At 46.1% G+C, this 17,562-nt stretch overlaps 2 protein-coding genes across 4 annotated transcripts; both read right to left on the bottom strand.

Moving 5' to 3' along the window:
* Positions 1-5,749: 5,749 nt before the first annotated feature.
* Positions 5,750-16,604, bottom strand: POFUT2 (protein O-fucosyltransferase 2). Its single transcript, XM_009088381.4, has 9 exons — positions 16,426-16,604; positions 15,559-15,809; positions 14,386-14,530; positions 13,981-14,091; positions 10,487-10,553; positions 8,959-9,084; positions 8,222-8,402; positions 7,855-7,978; positions 5,750-7,581 (listed from the first exon to the last, which is right to left on the bottom strand). The coding sequence occupies exons 1-9, from the start codon at positions 16,602-16,604 to the stop codon at positions 7,428-7,430; spliced, it is 1,338 nt and encodes a 445-aa protein (XP_009086629.1). The 3' UTR covers positions 5,750-7,427.
* YBEY (ybeY metalloendoribonuclease) lies at positions 15,666-17,501 on the bottom strand. Of its 3 annotated transcripts, XM_009088198.4 has the most exons (3): positions 17,013-17,501; positions 16,859-16,927; positions 16,600-16,744 (listed from the first exon to the last, which is right to left on the bottom strand). In XM_009088198.4, the coding sequence occupies exons 1-3, from the start codon at positions 17,349-17,351 to the stop codon at positions 16,658-16,660; spliced, it is 495 nt and encodes a 164-aa protein (XP_009086446.2). In that variant the 5' UTR covers positions 17,352-17,501; the 3' UTR covers positions 16,600-16,657. The 3 variants fall into 3 exon arrangements, with proteins under 3 accessions (XP_050843524.1, XP_050843523.1, XP_009086446.2); XM_050987567.1 differs by lacking the exons at positions 16,600-16,744; positions 16,859-16,927 and adding an exon at positions 15,666-15,809; XM_050987566.1 differs by lacking the exon at positions 16,859-16,927 and having other exon boundaries at positions 16,596-16,744.
* Between the last annotated feature and the right edge of the window lie 61 nt (positions 17,502-17,562).

Below are 17,562 nucleotides of genomic sequence, written 5' to 3'. Positions count from 1 at the left end.
AGCTTCTAGATGGAAGGGTGGGAACGCCAAGTGACGGACAGGGTACTGGGGAGGGACTTGAGATAGGATACACTGGTTTCTAAGGCAACTGGGGAGGAGTTGGGATAACTGGCAGCACAAGGGAGGGAGGAGAGAACCAAGGCAGAACCATTGCAAATAGAGGGGGTTGCAGAACAGTCCAACTTTCAACTTAACACAACACAACACCCCCTCAATCACTCTGGGACTGTAGGACTTGATCTTTGCAACCTAAAGCAGACCTAAAGCACTGGTTCCAGCAGCAACTGCAGTTCCAAGCATTCTGTTCCCTGAATTGCTCATCTAACCACTCACAGCAATCTCATCTTGGCCCAGTGACTCTGTCCTCAGAGGGAAGGAAACACAACCTGGCAGGACACAGCTCTGGCACCACATTTTCTCTTTCCTTCTCCCCTTTTCCAGCAGACCAGGCTGCTGGAAATGGCATTTCTTACACAGTTCATCATAGCAGAGAGGAGAAGAGGAACCTGTGACTTACCCACTCCATGGGCAGGACCAGGTTGGGTTTGGCTGCTCTTGTCCCATCCTTGCCAACACCAAAGCTCTTGGCAAGGATGGGACAAATTCAGTGGTTCTTCCTGTCCTGAAAGAGAGGAGAAAAGGGAAGTTAAGCCCACTGTGGCATCAAAGACTCCCGCACTCCATCTTTCAGCTTGGATTGCTCACCATGGAGTTTTAGCCATAGAAAAGGAGAGGTGACACCAAATCAAATAGAAAAGTGCTGTTCCCAGTGTTGTTATTCCAGGCATTGAAAGGAAGCTCATTTTTCTTCTAGCATTGTTTCCCCAATTTTAGCAGAACCATTCTCATCCCAGACCCCATCAGTCAGTTGTTCAATCCTTTGACTGGATCTGGACAAAGGAAGGGACACACCCGGATCACAGGAAAGCACGGAGAGAAAGCCCTCCGGGGCAGAGAAAAACTGGACAGAGAAAAACAACAGGAAATGCAGGAAGACAGCCCTTCTTTGCATTCCTTTTCTAAAGACTTTTGTGCAGCTGGATGCTCTTTGCATTTGGGTTCCATTAAAGGAAGGACCTCAGGCCCATATGTGACTAGGAGAAGGTGGGATGGAGACAAGCAGTCAGATAGGGAATAGCCAGGGTTATGCAGAGCCTGGGAACATTGAGGATGGAGAAGAAGCAGGGATTGATCTCCTTGTTTAGATCCATCAGTGCAGGGAGCTTGGAAAACACAAGGTACCAGAGGGATCCTGGCCAGAAGCAGGATAACTCTGGGATAAGGGCAAGCTACTCCGGGTCCAGGGCTGTGCTGAAGAAGAAGGGGGATATTTTCCTCTCCCCTTTCCAGTGGGATGCCACCCCTGGCAGAGGCAGGAAAACTGCCTTGCAATCCAGTACAAAATCTGCCTGGCAAGCCCAGGATCTCAAGGAGCCAGCAGTCATTTCTCCTGTATTTTCTTCTCACAGGCATTTTAAGCCTGGTTTGCCTCACAGGCACTTTTCTGCCAAGGGTATTCCCATCTCTTTTAGATCCTGAACAAAGGTTTGGAAAGCTGACTTTGATGAAAGAACTGCTTCCTATTTTGATCAGTCCTAACTTGGATTTTCCCTCAGCACCAAAATCAGGGGGTAAACCCAATGTGGCCTCAAAGGGCCATTAGATCCCAGCTATCCAATCGCCAATTCCCTCAGCATTAATTTGTTGAACCTTTTCAGGGTGAATTTAGCAAACTTGAGGGTTTGGTGATGTCAGGGTCAAAACAATCAGAAACTTGTGAAAAAGAAACTGAACTAAATCTGGCTGAAAGTGGTCCCTGCTCACGATTCATTACAACAATTCATTCAAAAGGAGGCAGGATTGATTCAATACTCACCAACACATCTGGCCAAGGTCAGAACTCTCTGCCCACTGAGGACACAGCAACCAGCAGGGACCTTTCTCTCACTCTCCAGCATGGACCTCCTCCCTCCACACACAGGGAACTGCAGCCACTCAGAAAACATCAACTTAGTCCTGGGCTGGCAACAGGAGAGGCACAAAGAATATTTAGAACTCGTTCTGACCTCAATGCCATACAGACCCAGAAGAAAGCATTTCCCACTGTTCCTCGAATTTTCTTCCTTGTCCCTTCCAGCTTTGGAAGGTTTCTGTGGGAGCCGGGATTATCCACATGGTTCAGAAGCTGCATATGGTACCTAAAGCATTCCCTTGGGAACGTGGAGCTTCCCTTGTGCCTTTCATTTCTTTATCCCAAATATTCTCTCTAGTGATCCATAATCTAGAAAGACAAAAAGGACAAAGAAGGAAGCCTAGTTCATTCTGATATAAGGAGTGTTGCTTATCCCAACACACTTCCAGGTGAAAAAACATTTCTGCCACTCTAACAAATACACTTGATACTATCTCAACTCCATAGTAACTATTTAAATATTGCATTAAGAATCATAAGGACACAACTCTTTGAATTCTTAAGAATGCCTCAGCTTGGCTACTCAAAGTACTTTCCCACCCAGGGAACTTAGTAGTCCCAGATTTAAACACCATATTTGATACAAATCTGATAGAAATTTTATATTGTTTGGTTACTAAGCTTTTCCAAAAGCTGCGGAGTCAAGGCTGGAAATCCTCATTTTTCCATGTCCCATCTGGATTTTTCCTTGGGAAAACCCCATTCAGAGAACTTGGCTTTAAAGGGGTTGTACTTGATGTTACAGACACAGAATTCCTTTGGGATTTGGCATTTCCTGCACCTCCAAACACATTAAAAGAATCAAGTGCAGAGTCTTGAGTCTCAATTATTCCCAATTTCTTCAGATCCACACAGATTTGTGCCTCCTCTGAAGGAGGAAGGAAGGAATTTGGAGATCCCCTTCGATTGGTTTGGTTTCAAGCTCTTTCTCTGAGGTGGCCCAAAAGGCAAACAGAAAAAAACCCCAAAACAGCACAAAATCTCAACCCATCACAAGATGCAGCTCCTCACACCAAACCTTGGGAGAAACCACGGTGGTTCCAGCACTGCTCTAATCCCACCTTGAACTGAGCTTCCAGAGGACTCTGCCTAATTCACATCCAAGCCTGGATAGTCAAAAGCTCGCAGGAAAAGGGGAGGCAAAGTGAAGGAGAGAGCGGAAATAATGGAGTTTTGGGTTTCCCCTCTGTGTGCAACAGAATTGAAGGGCAGGATGGAGAGGATCCATGGTGTTTTAGGTTCAAAGATGTAGCTGGGGGTGTGTATTCTATCACCATCTGTTAGAGGTGGGGCAGTTTTCTTTATCTCTTCCGCAACCAAACCTCCCTCCAGGAGATATCTTCGGTTAATAGCCCAGTGAGTGACACTGCAAGGCTGATAAAATTACAGCATCCTATTGTAAGAAGCTCCACCCAGAGGGAGGAGCCAAGCATTCCTTCCTGGCTATAATCTGAGATTTGGAACACCACAGTTGGGCTTTTCCCACTGGATTCTCAGAGGAAGACCTGGCCCATCTACACCACCACTGGATCTTCAGAGGAAAATTACACCCTTCTTACAGGATCACTGCTTCAACAGAACCACATCTGCCACTCCAGGAAGACTGCAGCCACCATTTCAATTGGACTGTTACCACCACCCTGACCAACAGGGTGTCAGGTCATATTCTGACTCTGTCAGTGTTGTTTTGTATTACTGCATTTTTTATTTCATTTTTATTTTCTTCCCTAATAAAGAACTATTATTCCTACTCCCGTATCTTTGCCTGAGAGCCCCTTAATTTAAAATTTATAACAATTTGGAGGGAGGGGGTTTACATTTTCCATTTCAGGGGAGTCTCCTGCCTTCTTTAGCAGAAACCTGTCTTTCCAAACCAAGACAGATGGGAAAAAAGTTTGAAAAGGTGCTTAATTCCAAGCAGTTAGTGCTGCTGAGGTTGAATCCAAGAGGACAAATCCAAATCCTGGGATCAAACAGGAGTGGCAGACAGGATGGGTTATGACACAGACCTACAAAGCTGGAGCCCTCTTTCTTCTCCAGGGCTCTCCCAGAAATTCTCCATGTCTGGACATACTCTCAGTCTCCCTGCTGGGGAGAATGGACTTCGATGTCCCAGGTGACTGTTGAGGCTCAAACAATAAAGTTATGCAATGATCAAAGTGGTTTTCCCAAGGAAATAACATATTCTCTGAAACTGAGATAACCTATCCCTTGGCTTTCTCCAGGAAGAGTCACAGCTGGATATGGTCTCCCATTAAGTATTCCATAGGGGCTCACCTTTTGCTTGGAGCTTGGCTGAATTCCTCAGCAATGCCAGTATGTGGCCATTTGAGGTTTTTGGCAGATTTGGCTCATTTGCAGGCTTTGTTCCCTTCTCTCAGCCTTGCCACTGGATTGTGGTCTCCAAGGAATACGTAAATCCTGTTTGACTCCTGTTCTTTTGGATAATTTTTGCACCATTCCTGTTCAAAAGGAGGCCCTCTGTTAGGATGATTTTCCCTACAATTCCCCAGCAGCTTTCTCTGCCAGTCCATTCCCTACATCAGTTGGGTTCTTCCAAGATTTCTGAGCTTCACAAGGCAGGAGATTGACTTGACTTGGGAACTAAACAGTCCTAAGGAATTGTCTGATAACATCACCACGTTTGACAGCTGATCCTTGTGCTGAAAGGAACCCTCTTTCTTCCCTTCAGGCAATTCCAAGGCTTGCTGCTCCCATCTGGGAACAGTTCCCAGTTTGGACTTTCTTGTGGAGTATCCCTACAGCCTTCCTTGCTGGGATCCTGCTCAGGAATCCATGGGGATACAAATCTAGATATTAATTCTTCTCACCCCTGCCCAGTTCTAATTCCAAAGGATTTGGTGTTTGCCTTAGCCAGCTGGAGTCTGGTTCCAACTCTGTTCTTACTGCTTCTGCTGCTTGCAATGTCCCAGGAGTTCCATCAATGGAGTGACAGCATTTTCCTCTTCCTCCAGGACTTTTGTTGCCTTTGGATGCTGGAAGACTATGAAAACCTGGGCCTGCAGGGCTTTACTATCAGGAATTACATCCCTGGATTTGTTCATTTCCTAATATTATCTCTTTCCAACAAAGCACTGGGCATACAAGGAATGTAGAAATAGATGTGCTAACCACTGTTTACTCCTCTGGAATGTCAGAGCTTGGAAAAAAGGGCATTTTTGGCTTTTCCAGATGGTACCCGTGAGGTGCACTTTACCTAAAAGCCCCTTCCTCTGTCTTTCCCTGTATCCACCAAAAAGCCACCTGTTCACTCCCCAGCTACTTCCTCCCTCTCTTCGTTTATTCAACAGAATTTTAGCAGGTGAATATTCCCCTCTGGAAGGACACCTTTCATTCCAAACCTAATAACAAATGAACCATTTTCTTTGACCTTCATTATTAGGATTCCACCAAGAGCCAGTGGATGGAAAATGATCTTCCCCTGGCCCCTGCTGGATTCCTGGAGCGATTCTTTCCCTTTTTCCCCCATGGTGCCCCCACTATCTTGCCCCTTTTTGGGCTTTGTTCCACAGCTTTTTCTTCCCATCCTTGGATCCTCTCTCTCACTCCAAGAGCTCCCAGCAGTTCCACACCCTCTTTTCTCCCACTCTGATAATTTCTCCAAGAACAGAGCTGCGCATTTCCATTTCCTTCTTTTCTCCAACACGTCCCACAAATCCAAACCTAAACCTGACACAAGGAACTCTCAGTGCCTACAAATCCAGACCCGGCCATCCCTAAACCAGCAACTTCAAACACAATCCTGGACAACTGGCATTCATTCAAACCTAACATTTATGACACATTGAATACATCAAAATTCTCAAGAAGCATCCTGTTGCCTTCAGCTCCCAGGGATTTTTGCTTTGGATGCACATGGATTTGGGGCTCAAGGGATTTCCCTGAAGAAACTTCTGTGGTGCATGCTGGAAGCCCCAGTCCCATGAATCCAGAGTGTTAGAAGCTTAGGCAAACCTGGGCACCAGAAAGGGACTCAATAGTGATGAAGGGACACTGCTGGACACCAGCCAACAGCAAGGGGACACTTTAAACAGTCACCTGAAACTTTGCAGCGATTGGGAACAGCAGCACCAGGGGCTGCACCGTGATGTGCTGAGACCTGAGCAGCAGGGATGACTTACGAGATGAATCCTGGGCACTGTATGACTGACACCATCAGTATTATTTAGCTAAAAATACACGACAAAAACGCAAATGTAACAAAATTAAAGGGAGCTCACACAATAAGGGAAGGAGGAAAGAAAAAAAAACATCTACTGAGCTCAAAAGCAGAAACACTGTATTCGTATTCACCACCACCTTCATTTTTTATATTTAATTTTTTTTCTTTGCATTGGATTTTATCCCCAACAGTTGTCTAAGAAATAATGTTATTAAATGTTTGTTTCTATTGGTATAGTGCGAGAATTTGTTATTGCTCTGTGTGTGGGGCTTTGGCCACACTTGTAGAGACACAAAATAAGCACTTGGATTCCTCTGGACACATAATGGGCAGCGTGTGTCAGAAGCCCCCTGTGGATAAACTGCTGTTCTCTTGTAGATCTGCAGTGGTGCTGAGTTTTGCAGAATGGTTGAAGGGTTTACCCACCTTCACTGTGGGGAAGGCTGATGGACTCCTGAGTACAGGGCTGTGGTGATGGTTCTGCCTTCTGCATGTCTTTCCTTTGTGTACATAAACCAGTGGAAAAGCAAGGCCCTGAAGCAACCAGGACCCTCCTGAGAGGGCCACCAGCACTGCTCCCCTTCCAGCAGCAGTGCTGAACACACCCATCCTCCCCTAATCAGTGCTACAGCAGGCAGAGAGCTGCCTCAGGAAAACAGAATCTTGGCCCTGCTCCACCAGGTACCAGTCTCTTTCTTTGCTAGGCAATGTGCCTTCACATGAAAGACGAATCCCCAAAGGATGGGCCTTGCAGGCCCTTAGAGGTCCCCCTGTTTTTATTCCAGTGGCAGCTTGGTTCCTCCCTAGGTAGAGACTAGTGCTCCCAGGGTGAGCACTCATGGTGACATGGCCAGGGCCCCCAGCCATGCAGTTAAAAAATGACCACAGACCCACAGAGAGAACCATGGACAGGTAAGAAATGCTCCAGCAGGTGAGGCTGGGTTGAACTGCTGCATCCTGGTCATTGCTTTGCTGCTTCCCATCACAGCTCTGCAGCCAAGAGGCTCCCGTGGGCTGTAGCAACCCATTTGGTGCATGTGGGATCACACGGCAGCAAGTGCAGAACTCAGGTGCAGCAGCCACATAGAAATGCTGTGAGGTCCAGACACACTGAGCAGTACACCTACCCCATGTCATACCCACACTGGAAGGGGAGCGGGAACTGAGAGTACAGGACTGGGTCATATTTCGTTCCAAGGCAAGTAATTCCCCATGATTTTTCCTCATAATTTTGAACTCTAACAGTATCAAAACCTTTGTGTTTCTCTGTGTTTAATATACAATTTTCCAGTGAGCTGGCTGCTCACAGTTTTTCTCTGTTTCACCACAAAATCGGTTGTAAGTTGTTTGTGGATCAAATCCCAAGATCTCCCTTTCTTCATGGATTCGGAAGGAAAATGTTGAAACTGAGGTGCCTATAAAATACCTGTGGAAAAAAATTAAAAAGGGTTTGTGAGGGGAAAGCAAGTTTTTAAAATGCAAGTAACTAGATTTCAGTTCAATGAAATGATATGATAATAAAATTATCGTATATGCACACACAATATAACCATTACACATCTACTATACACATCTCAATTATATAATTGATTATATAATGTCTTACACTATTTGTAAACAACCTTGGGACAAAAATCATATTCAGTTTAGTGACAGTGCTGAATAATAAGCTTTGCTGAATAAAAGTCAGGTTTGCTACCTTGCATGTGCGCAAATCCACTGGTCAATCACAGCTAAGCCCCCATCCTTATAGATTTCCAGTTCCTCCAGAGAGGGTTCAAACCTCACCATCTCAGGCAGCAGTTTCTTGAGCAGTTTAATCTCTTAAAAAAGGAAGGATATGAATTTATCTCTACATTACGAACAGCAACTCACTGCTGTCACACAATGTGTTTGTTTAAGGAAATCCCAGATAAACAGTTACAGAGCAAGTGACACCAAAATATACCAACAAATTTTACAATTCAGTTGTGAAATCCACAGCATTGCAGGGAGGGAGGGAAGCCAGTGGTAATTGCTGCACTCCTCAGAAGTTACCAATCCTGAAGTGACTGTGATCTGCCTACCTTCCTCAACAGCATCAGTGGCTACAAAAACTTTTTCAAGTTTAAGTGTCTCCAAGAGGCTGTGGATTTTCTTTACTGCTCCTTGCAGGGAAGGCACATCTTCTCTGTGACCCCAAATGAAGTCTCTCCTTCTGAGATGAACCCCAAGGTATGGGCCACCTAGAGCTGTTCCCATCTTAACCTACGAGAGAAAGATCAAAACTTTAAAACTTGAGAGCATCGCTGTTGACACTGAAAAAACAGAATGCATCATCTCTGGATAAGGCACAGAATCTCTCTAGTTGCAGACAGAAATTTTCAAGTATGGACTGCAAGTAGCTTGAAACACTTGTTGCAACATTTAGATCTTGGGTGGCCACCATCACGCAAGAGAAACTGGAGTGCCAAATCTTTGTAAGCAAAAATTCCTCTCCTTGACCAAATAAATCCTCAATTGGCAGGTGGCAGCTGAACTTTACACCCACACGTAGTACTGAAAACAGGAAGAAATTCAAATTTCCTTTACTGAAATGACAGCAACAAAGATCTGGCCCTCAGAACCAGACAGGCACACCTCGACAGACTCTGTTAGCTTGTGTCACACGGGGAGAAGAAGGTGCATGAGGAACATGTGTGTCCACCTCAATGTGAACCGAAGTGTGTTGCTCATGTGTACCTTCCAATATGCCCTGCAGCACACAGCCAGGAATACACAAATAAAATATTTGTTATGGGAAACAGGCTGTTAAGGATTTTACCTTCATCTGTGTCCAGTCCTCCTTGTACTGAGTCCTGTCTGCCTCATCAGTGGATTGAAGGTATTGCTTCCTAAACTTGTCTCCAACCACGCGGAGGTGTTTAGCAAACACCATGCTCCGACGGGTCTGTTGGAGTAAGAGCAGACACTGAGTGAGAAAAAGGAGAGCTAAAAATGAGTAGGTGGAGACAGTTTCACACACACAGCACTTCAAGGATACAGTTACTTCTGGTACATCCATGCAATGCTCTAAGCAAGGATTTTATCCAAGCTTTAATAGTCTACTTCTAATTACCACCACATTTATAACCAGCATACTCACCTGCACCTGCAATACACACAATATTTACACAACAGAACACATGATACACCAAATTAAGCACCCTAGCAATAGACCTTATTTCTGGAAACAAAAGCTGGGCAAATATTTTAGCGTACTAAACACCTTTAAGAATAAAACCTGCTTTAAAAATATTATGCATCTAGCCACAGACACACCTATGAAATTCAGTGGAAAAATGACAAAATAGGAATTATTTCCTTAACCTGTGAGTAATAATCTCTAAAATTCTGTGATGCAGTTACCACTGAATAAAAAGGCCACTTGTGGCTGTATGAGCAGGCAAAAGAATTATGGAAATACCAAGTTTTCCCTTTTTGTCTGCAAAGAAACAGAGAAGGGAGAGATGCTTCTCAGAGGAACATGGCAAAAAGAGAAGAGGCCCTGGGCCCATGCTGCAGTGAGTAAATTTTTGTTTGGACATCAGGCAAAAACCACTGGGGCAATGTTTAAAGTGCCACTGCTAAGAAATGTGTGCTATGGAGCCATATGGATTTCATGTCTCCTTTTACAGAACAAGTCATACTCAAGAGAGGTCACTCTCAATGAATAATTATTGGCTAGCAAACTAGTGTTTGGTCCACTTCTGAAAACATGCCACATCTCAAGTGAATAGCCAGATGTTTACAAGACCGAGGTCTGTGTAATTTGTTTTGTAGTATCATGACAGTCAGTTTTTCTTAGGAATTTCAACTATATCAAGCACTCCATAGCACGTTCCATTTTCCTGTGTCTGAATCTTAACATTTTCTTAAAACTTTAATGAAAGGAATTATTTTACCATAGACCTTTGCCTTGAAACCCATGGGAAATTTGCCTTTGAAGCCAGTGGGGAGGGATTTGGGACAATAATGAGCACTTTACAGAATTCTTTTGAAAAGACTAATCTTGAGATTGACTAAGATAAGAAACTGCTCCCTTCTGCTTGTAGATGTGTTATATAGGGGAGGTCCTTTTAATCACCATGATCTCCAGCACTGGGCCTTTAGGCACAAGACAGCAGGGCAAATTCCTGTGTCACATTAATCCACAGCAGCCTGAAAATCATGTTAGCACACATTGCTGAAACAGAAGACACAAGTGACTTTCAAGACAAGAAATCTGAGGCAAAACTGAAGCACACATTGGTTACTGAATTTTTAGCAGAGCCAAAGAAAAAGTCTAGAGAAGTTATCTGTAAAATACTCACATTCCAATAATCTTTCCCTCCGTAGTGGTCATGAAGAAGGTTTTCAGCTCTGTCTAACATCACTGACCTAGTGAAAATTGTAAAACTGAGTGCAGTTCCCTTAGGAATAGAATTTACATTATGACGTTTCTTTACACATTTGCTAAGATAAAGCACAGACTATAGTGTGTTTGCTAAAGGAACATGGGTAATGAGGGAATGAGGCTCCTAGGAGACAAATGCTAGTTCTCTACAAGGCAAATTGTGACCCACAGTCTGATAGGGAGAGAAGGGAACCATGCCACTCCCTGTGCCTGCCCTCTTCCCTAATAAATGGTATCCTGACTCTGAAAGTTAAACACTAACAAGCATTAACCACCCCTCACAGTCTTTGTAATAGATGCTATAGGAGAAACTAGATTTCTAACAGGGAGAGTGATCCAAAGGGGAGAAGTGACCTGTATGATAATGCTTAGCCTCAGAGCATATGACAACCTCTGGGAGCAAGCAGAAGATCAAGAAAACAAACCCAGAGAAGGTGTTTTCCATGTCCTACAGTAAAACAATAGATCAAAGAACACAGAGACATTACCAACATGTGTGGTAGTAGACAGCAGCTTGCCCTTCATAAATAAACACAGTTCAGGGTTGTGTACTGGAAACATAACTGCACTATCAAAGTTCTAAGAGAAGAGATTTTGAGAGCTTCAAGTATTCTAGAGCATAAGAGATGTAGATTTAGTTTGTGAGCACACTGATAAGAAAACACACAGAGAAATTCTTCTGCTAAAAAGGATCAAGGTCATTATCTACATCTCCTTCTTCTAAAAAGAGAGGAAGCAAATAATCAATCAACCTTGGATAACCACTGCTGATCATCAGCTGGACACCTGCACAGAAGCCCCTAAACCACCTGGAAACAGACTAGACTGTGCTGGTGAAGAAGCAGCACTACATCATCAACAGGATGATTGGAGGTTATTGAGATTACTAATAGAAATGCATTGAGAAGTTTCCTTGAAGTGACCACACTTGAGGGGTATAAAATCCAGTCCTAGGGCCACACAACTGGTTGTACAGCCTGAAGGGCAATATAGGAGATCAGAGCTCTGAGCAATCATAGTAGTTTGAAGACACTGGCACACATGAAGATAAGGGACATCCCACTGACATTGCCTAACAAGATTTCCTGACAGCCTTCATTAAAAGTTTTTAAGAAAACTTCGCACAGAAATGTTCTTACATGGATTTAAAAATAAAAAAAAAAGTTTAGAGACAGGGATAAATGTATGGTTCCCACTGCAGATGGAGGTCACAAGTAGAAGGTCTCTTCAACATCTTCCTAAAACAATCTACAGAAGGGCATGAAATTAGGTAACACAGCTTAATTATTTTAAATTCCTCAGAGCAGCTAAGGCCAACTATGAAGAATTAGAGAAGTCTGATCACTGGCCAACGAAGTGGCAGATGAATTCTAACACAGGAGTGTCATCGTTTGAGCCTGGCGCAATGCCCCCACGAGAATACCTCTTTCCCTGGTATCTACTGTGAGATGTGATCAGAGACAGAGCAGAGCAGGCTCCAACTTAAGATTGAAAGAAAAAAAGAACTTTATTAACTTAAAACTACACAGAAAAACACATAGAACACAGGATGAAAACCTTCCAAATTTCTTCCTCCTCCCCCTCCAAATTTCCAATTCCATTACCACCCTTTAGATAATCAATTCTCAATTCCTCGAGAAGAGAGGAGTACCTCTTGCACCACAGACTTCCCCAGGAAACATTCAAAACTTCTCGTGTTTCCGTGTCACGTGTGGCACTGCCCGGAAAACATCTGCCATCGTGACCTCTTCCTTCCATGTCCAGTGCTCTCACCACTGCACGTGGATCAGAGCTGCTTCTAGTGTTTTTCCCTTTAAGGATACTTTGTCCAGTTCCAAAAAGAGCACAGTCCCTCTCCTTTTGGGACCCCTTTACCCCCAAAATTTCACCCCCTTGGGCTGAGGGGTCTCTTGAACAGAGATCATCTCACTCTTCCTTTTCTTTGAAGACGGAGGGCACCACCACCACACTCCTCACCCGTCGTCTCTGTTCACACACCTCCACATCACCGCACTCTCCTGGCTCTGAGCCATTGCTTCCCCCTAGAATGCAGTCTCTGTGTCACAGGAACTCAAGGGTTCTGTCATGGCTATACAAGAAAAGTCCAGCCAAAGGCCACTCCATCATCTCTTCTCACCTAGGATTCTTCTCAACTCCTCTCAATCTCATCAGCTTCAGGAGGAATCAGCATTTGCAAGGTTTCCATCATCCCCAGAAGGGTTAAAAGTCCCAGGCTCTGCCGGTTTGGTTCATGAACTCCCACGCCTGGCTTCCCTGCCGGGCATCCCCCCCTTCTCCTTCACGCCGGCTGCGCTATCACAGGCACAGGCTCTCTCCCTCTCTCTGGGGGGGGGGAATGGGGGATGGCTGCCCGAAGCCCTCGCAGTGCTTCTCTACCCTTCGGCCCAGGCCTGGCCTACCTCCCTCCGGACACATGGCTCCCCTCCCCTCCCTGCCCAGCTCCGAGCTGGGCAGGGAGGGTCTGCTCAGTTCCAAACCGGAAACCAAAAGGAAATTCCCCGGGGAGTTCACAGCTTTTAACCCCCTGTGTTCTCAGAGGCGTATCCATGCCCTCAGTGGACAAACCAGGTGCCAATATTAAAATCTGAACACCAATTGGCTTGACCACACCATCACAAAAAACTTCATTTCCTCTCAAACCACGACATAGTGAGCATAGTAAAAAAAAAAAAACCAACAAAACCTGGCTTCATCTAATAACTAAAGGTCTTGATGGTCAGGAATGAGGACAGTTTGATGCCAACATCAAGGCAACACTCAGAGGTCAAATTAAGTAACCTGTGTTTCAAGAATTAGCAGAAAAACATGAGAGCACTTGACAGAACATGCCATTTGTACTGCAATGTAACAGGTTTACCCACACTCAGCGTGCAGGATCCTGCTGAACTGGTTCAATAAGGTTTGGAGATTGGCAGTGGTGACAACTAAAGGCATGGAATGGCTCTCACATGGAGAACAACTAATGGAGCCAGGACTCTTCCCACTGCAGTGGAGACTGCAGAGGGGGAATGTGCCAGAGATGTAAAATTACATGTGCTGTGGAGTAGAATATAGAACAGCTGATGGTTTAGCATCTCTTCCACTGCATGATCGAGGGGATATTTGATGATACCTTGGAGGCATGAGTCACAAAAGCTGCCTGAGAGGGAATATAAAGGAGCTCAAGGCTATTTGCTCCTAGGTTTTAGCACTGTAATCTTTAACTAAACTTACAGTTAAGTGTTTCTTGCACTGTAAATTTCTTTTGTAATTATTTTAACAGAGCACAATAATTCAGTGATGAAGTATCTCAGCAGTGAACAACCCTTTAAATTCCCCATGCTCTTCCCACCTAGCAATGGGGTTGTACAACAATAATACAACAATAAGTAGTTATACAAGGCAACTCACTGTGCTGAAGTGTTCTTCAGAAGGATGGGAGCCACAATAGAGGCAGATCCTTGGACAGACAAGCAAGAGGCATTTAGGCCTCGCGTTTCCTCGTAACCCCAGAACCAGCCCCTAAACAGGAACACAAAGGATTGGTTCACAGGCTTGTATTTTAAATTAATGCCATATATAGAACAAAACATCCTAAAAAACTACATATGATACAAACAAACCAGCCACCTCCTTTATGCCGCTTTTCAGCATAGCAACAACTTTATAGAATTTACATCTTCTCATGTCAATACAATGTTTTACTATTCACAGGCTTTTTAAAAACAAAGTGAACTCCGGGCACCCAGATATCTACAGCAGGCAAATATCTCTCTGAATACAACTGAAAAGACCAGAAGGAATGCTTGATGTTACCTGTAGTAGCCATGTTTGTCTTTAGAGTACATCAGCTGTTCAATGCATGGTTTTTCATCTATTTTTTCTTCCCATGTTCCTTCTTTCCATCCTTCTGCATAGCCTTGCAGCACATAAACCTGTTCAATAAAGGGCCCACCTGACTCTGAACAGAAGGCAAAGCAAAGGATTTGTAAGCATTAAAACCCACACCCTAAAGGTATGAACAAGCATCAGTTGCAGTTAAAAATCTGCTAGAAATGCTAATATTACACTACTCTCTCTTCTCCATTTTCCCTATAAAGAGGGAAAGGAAGTTCTGTGAGAGCCAGAAAAGCTAAAAGGGTCAGGCAATGTGATCCCACCCAGATCTGTGTGATTTAATGTGCCAAACGCAACAGAATCCCTGTCACCTGGATAAAACACACCACTGTGCTGGGTAAAGCACACAAGTTTTCAGTGCTGTAAGCAGCTGCCACAGGAGGAGTGCCTCCAAGAAAACTGCCAAGTACAAGCTCTTCTCCTAAAGTTCAGGGTCTCTACAAGCATTTTCTTGGAAGGCAGGGAACAGCTTTCCCTCTTTGGAGAGGTGTGACATTTGGTGGCCTTTTCCTTTGCTGAACATGCCAGTGTGCAGTGTTCACCAATTGAACATCTGGTGATTAGCTCAACAAGGCATTAAATCCTAAAGGAACCAACTTCACTTTCTTATGGAAAGCCTTTCTCTTAGGCACAAAAAGCAAGGGATATTTCCAATACATGCAATATCAACAATGAAAAAATAAGTTCAGGGAAGAACCTGATTTACAACTTTTACTGTCCAACCACCATATCCAGAAAAAAGGTAGCTTATCTGCATTTCAACAAGCTGCCTCTCTCCTTATGGTCTTGTCATTATGGTCAAAACCACAAAGAAATACCACAGGTGAATTTAAACACAGGTATTAGTTGTCTCTCTTCGGGGATCCCAGAAGTCAAGGGGGCAGCAGTGCTACATCAAACAAGCTGCCAAGTAATTGGGTTATTCCATCCTAGTGGCTGTGTAGCTCAGCAAAACTCCTTCCCATCCCTCCTCTTCCCACGTCTATGATTTTTTTTTTACATAAAAGGATAAAAGCCCCTATAAGAACAAACTGCTTAAGAAACCATACCAAATATTTAATTAATTGTAGACTGCATGATCCTATACCCCACCTGCAAGAAACTGCTCATATTCGATCACAGGGATGTTCTTGTTGAGGCTTGGGACATCAAAGAATTCAGACCAAGCGATCCGGACCTGGAGGATATCAGGGCTCTGCCAGTGATAAAGACGTCCCCAGGGAGGCAGAACCAACACCCAGTTTTCACTTTTCCGCAGGGTCTTTAAAAGGGAAGCAATGCGAATGTAGACATCTCTGCGAAGGTTGAACCCTTCAGGGGGGTTTACATCATACAAAAGGTATCTGGAGAGAACAAAGAAATACCATTTTTTCTGGGAGCGTATTGAGACTATTACACGTTTTTCTTTTTTACTCTATAGTCCTGTGATGAAACTGTTGGGAAGAAAGCTGTTCCTCTTTTTGAATTTGTGGCACTCAGAAGGGGAAGAAGTATGGGAAATCAGAGCAGTGTGTGCTGCAAGGGCTGGAGGGACCACTAGGGTCTCCTGGCGAGGTGGCACATGAAAAGACCCTTTCTTGCAGCAGGTCAAGGAGTGAAGAATCTTGCTCATGGGGTGTGTGGTGAAAATGGTGAAACCACGGGCATATAACTCAGGCTAACTCTTGTAAGCTGGACACAGAGACAGGAGGACGCGCTCTGGAAAAGTAAGGGAAAATAATGCATCTGGGAGGTGGATGATCGCTGTGGGGTCCGTTACAGCACAGGATATTCTACAGACGAAAACTCTCGGACAGTTGCGATGACACCTTCCAAAAACGATCCAAAAAAGCACCAGTAGACGAAGGAGGCCCTTTACCAGCTGATGGCCGAGACACGACGGGGACACCGCACGGCAGGGGAGATCTCGGAGGGCAGGACCGGCCCGGGGTCGGACGCGGCGGGGCCGCCGCTGCTCACCTGGTGCGCGAGGAGGCAGCAGCAGCGGGCAGCGAGGAGGCGGCGTGGCCAGCGCGGAGGGCGGCGGGCGGCGGCTCGGAGGCGGCGGCGAGCGACGGCGAGAGGGGGAGGGTGAATAGACTAAGCAGCAGCAGCGGCAGCGCCGGGGCACAGCAGCCACTAGGCCCCTGCGCTGCCATCCCCACGCCACGTCCGGGGCGGCGCTGGCGGAGCCCCAGCCCCACTCAGTCTCTCAGAAGAGGCCGGAGGTGAGGGGCCGCAAGCGGGAGCCTGTGAGGCGGTTCAGCTCCTCCAGGATTTGCGTTTCCTTCTGGTACATCTGCGGGAGCAGCGGCGGTCAGCACCGGGCGAACCCCGGTTCCCATCACCGGGGCCTCCGGTCCACCCCATTCCGGACCCCACACAACCTCCCCGACCCCAGCGCATCCCGCACCTGCTCCCACTCGGGTTTCGTGTCGTGCCGGAAGCCGAGCAGGTGGCACAATCCGTGAGCCGCCGTCACCTGCGCGGCGGGCGGGAGCACAACATGTGTTACTGACCGAGCCTCGTGCCCGCCCCACCGCCCGCCAAGCCCGAGCAGGGCTCACCGTCAGGACGTCGTCAAAATCCTCCCCGGTTTCGTGGCACTGTTGGTGGATGTATTCTACCCCTAGGAAGATGTCCCCCAGGTTGTAATCGCCGCGGCAGCTCGGCCGCGGCAGCTCCCCCGCCTCCACTTGGTGGAACGGGAAAGAGAGGACGTCGGTGGGCACTGGGCAATGTCGGTAGACGCCGTTCAGTCGCTGCATCAACGCGTTGCTGGCGCAAACTAGCCCAACGTCGAAGCGGGAGGCGCCCAGGGCGGCGCGCAAGGTACACACGACGCGGCGGAGCGCGGCCCGGCGTAAGGGCACAGCGCGCTGCGCATTTCGCAGCGCCACGCTCATAGCAGCACCCCCACCCACCACAAAGCGACTCCGTCCTAAAGTCGCGACCGCGCCCTGTTCAAGAACCCCGCCCACCTTTCTGTCCAGCCGTTAATATGCCCGCCCAAGTGAATCCCTGCCCATCTAGATCACGCCCATGCCACAACGCTACTCCCACCCATCTCCCAGCCCTAGTGCTCTTCTGCCGCCGTAGCCCTGCCCATTTTTCCAC

The sequence above is a fragment of the Serinus canaria genome, assembly GCF_022539315.1.
Source record: "Serinus canaria isolate serCan28SL12 chromosome 7 unlocalized genomic scaffold, serCan2020 HiC_scaffold_29, whole genome shotgun sequence".
NCBI lineage: Eukaryota > Metazoa > Chordata > Aves > Passeriformes > Fringillidae > Serinus > Serinus canaria.
The sequence above is the reverse complement of the archived record's forward strand: the minus strand, read 5'-3'. Positions and strand labels throughout refer to the sequence as shown.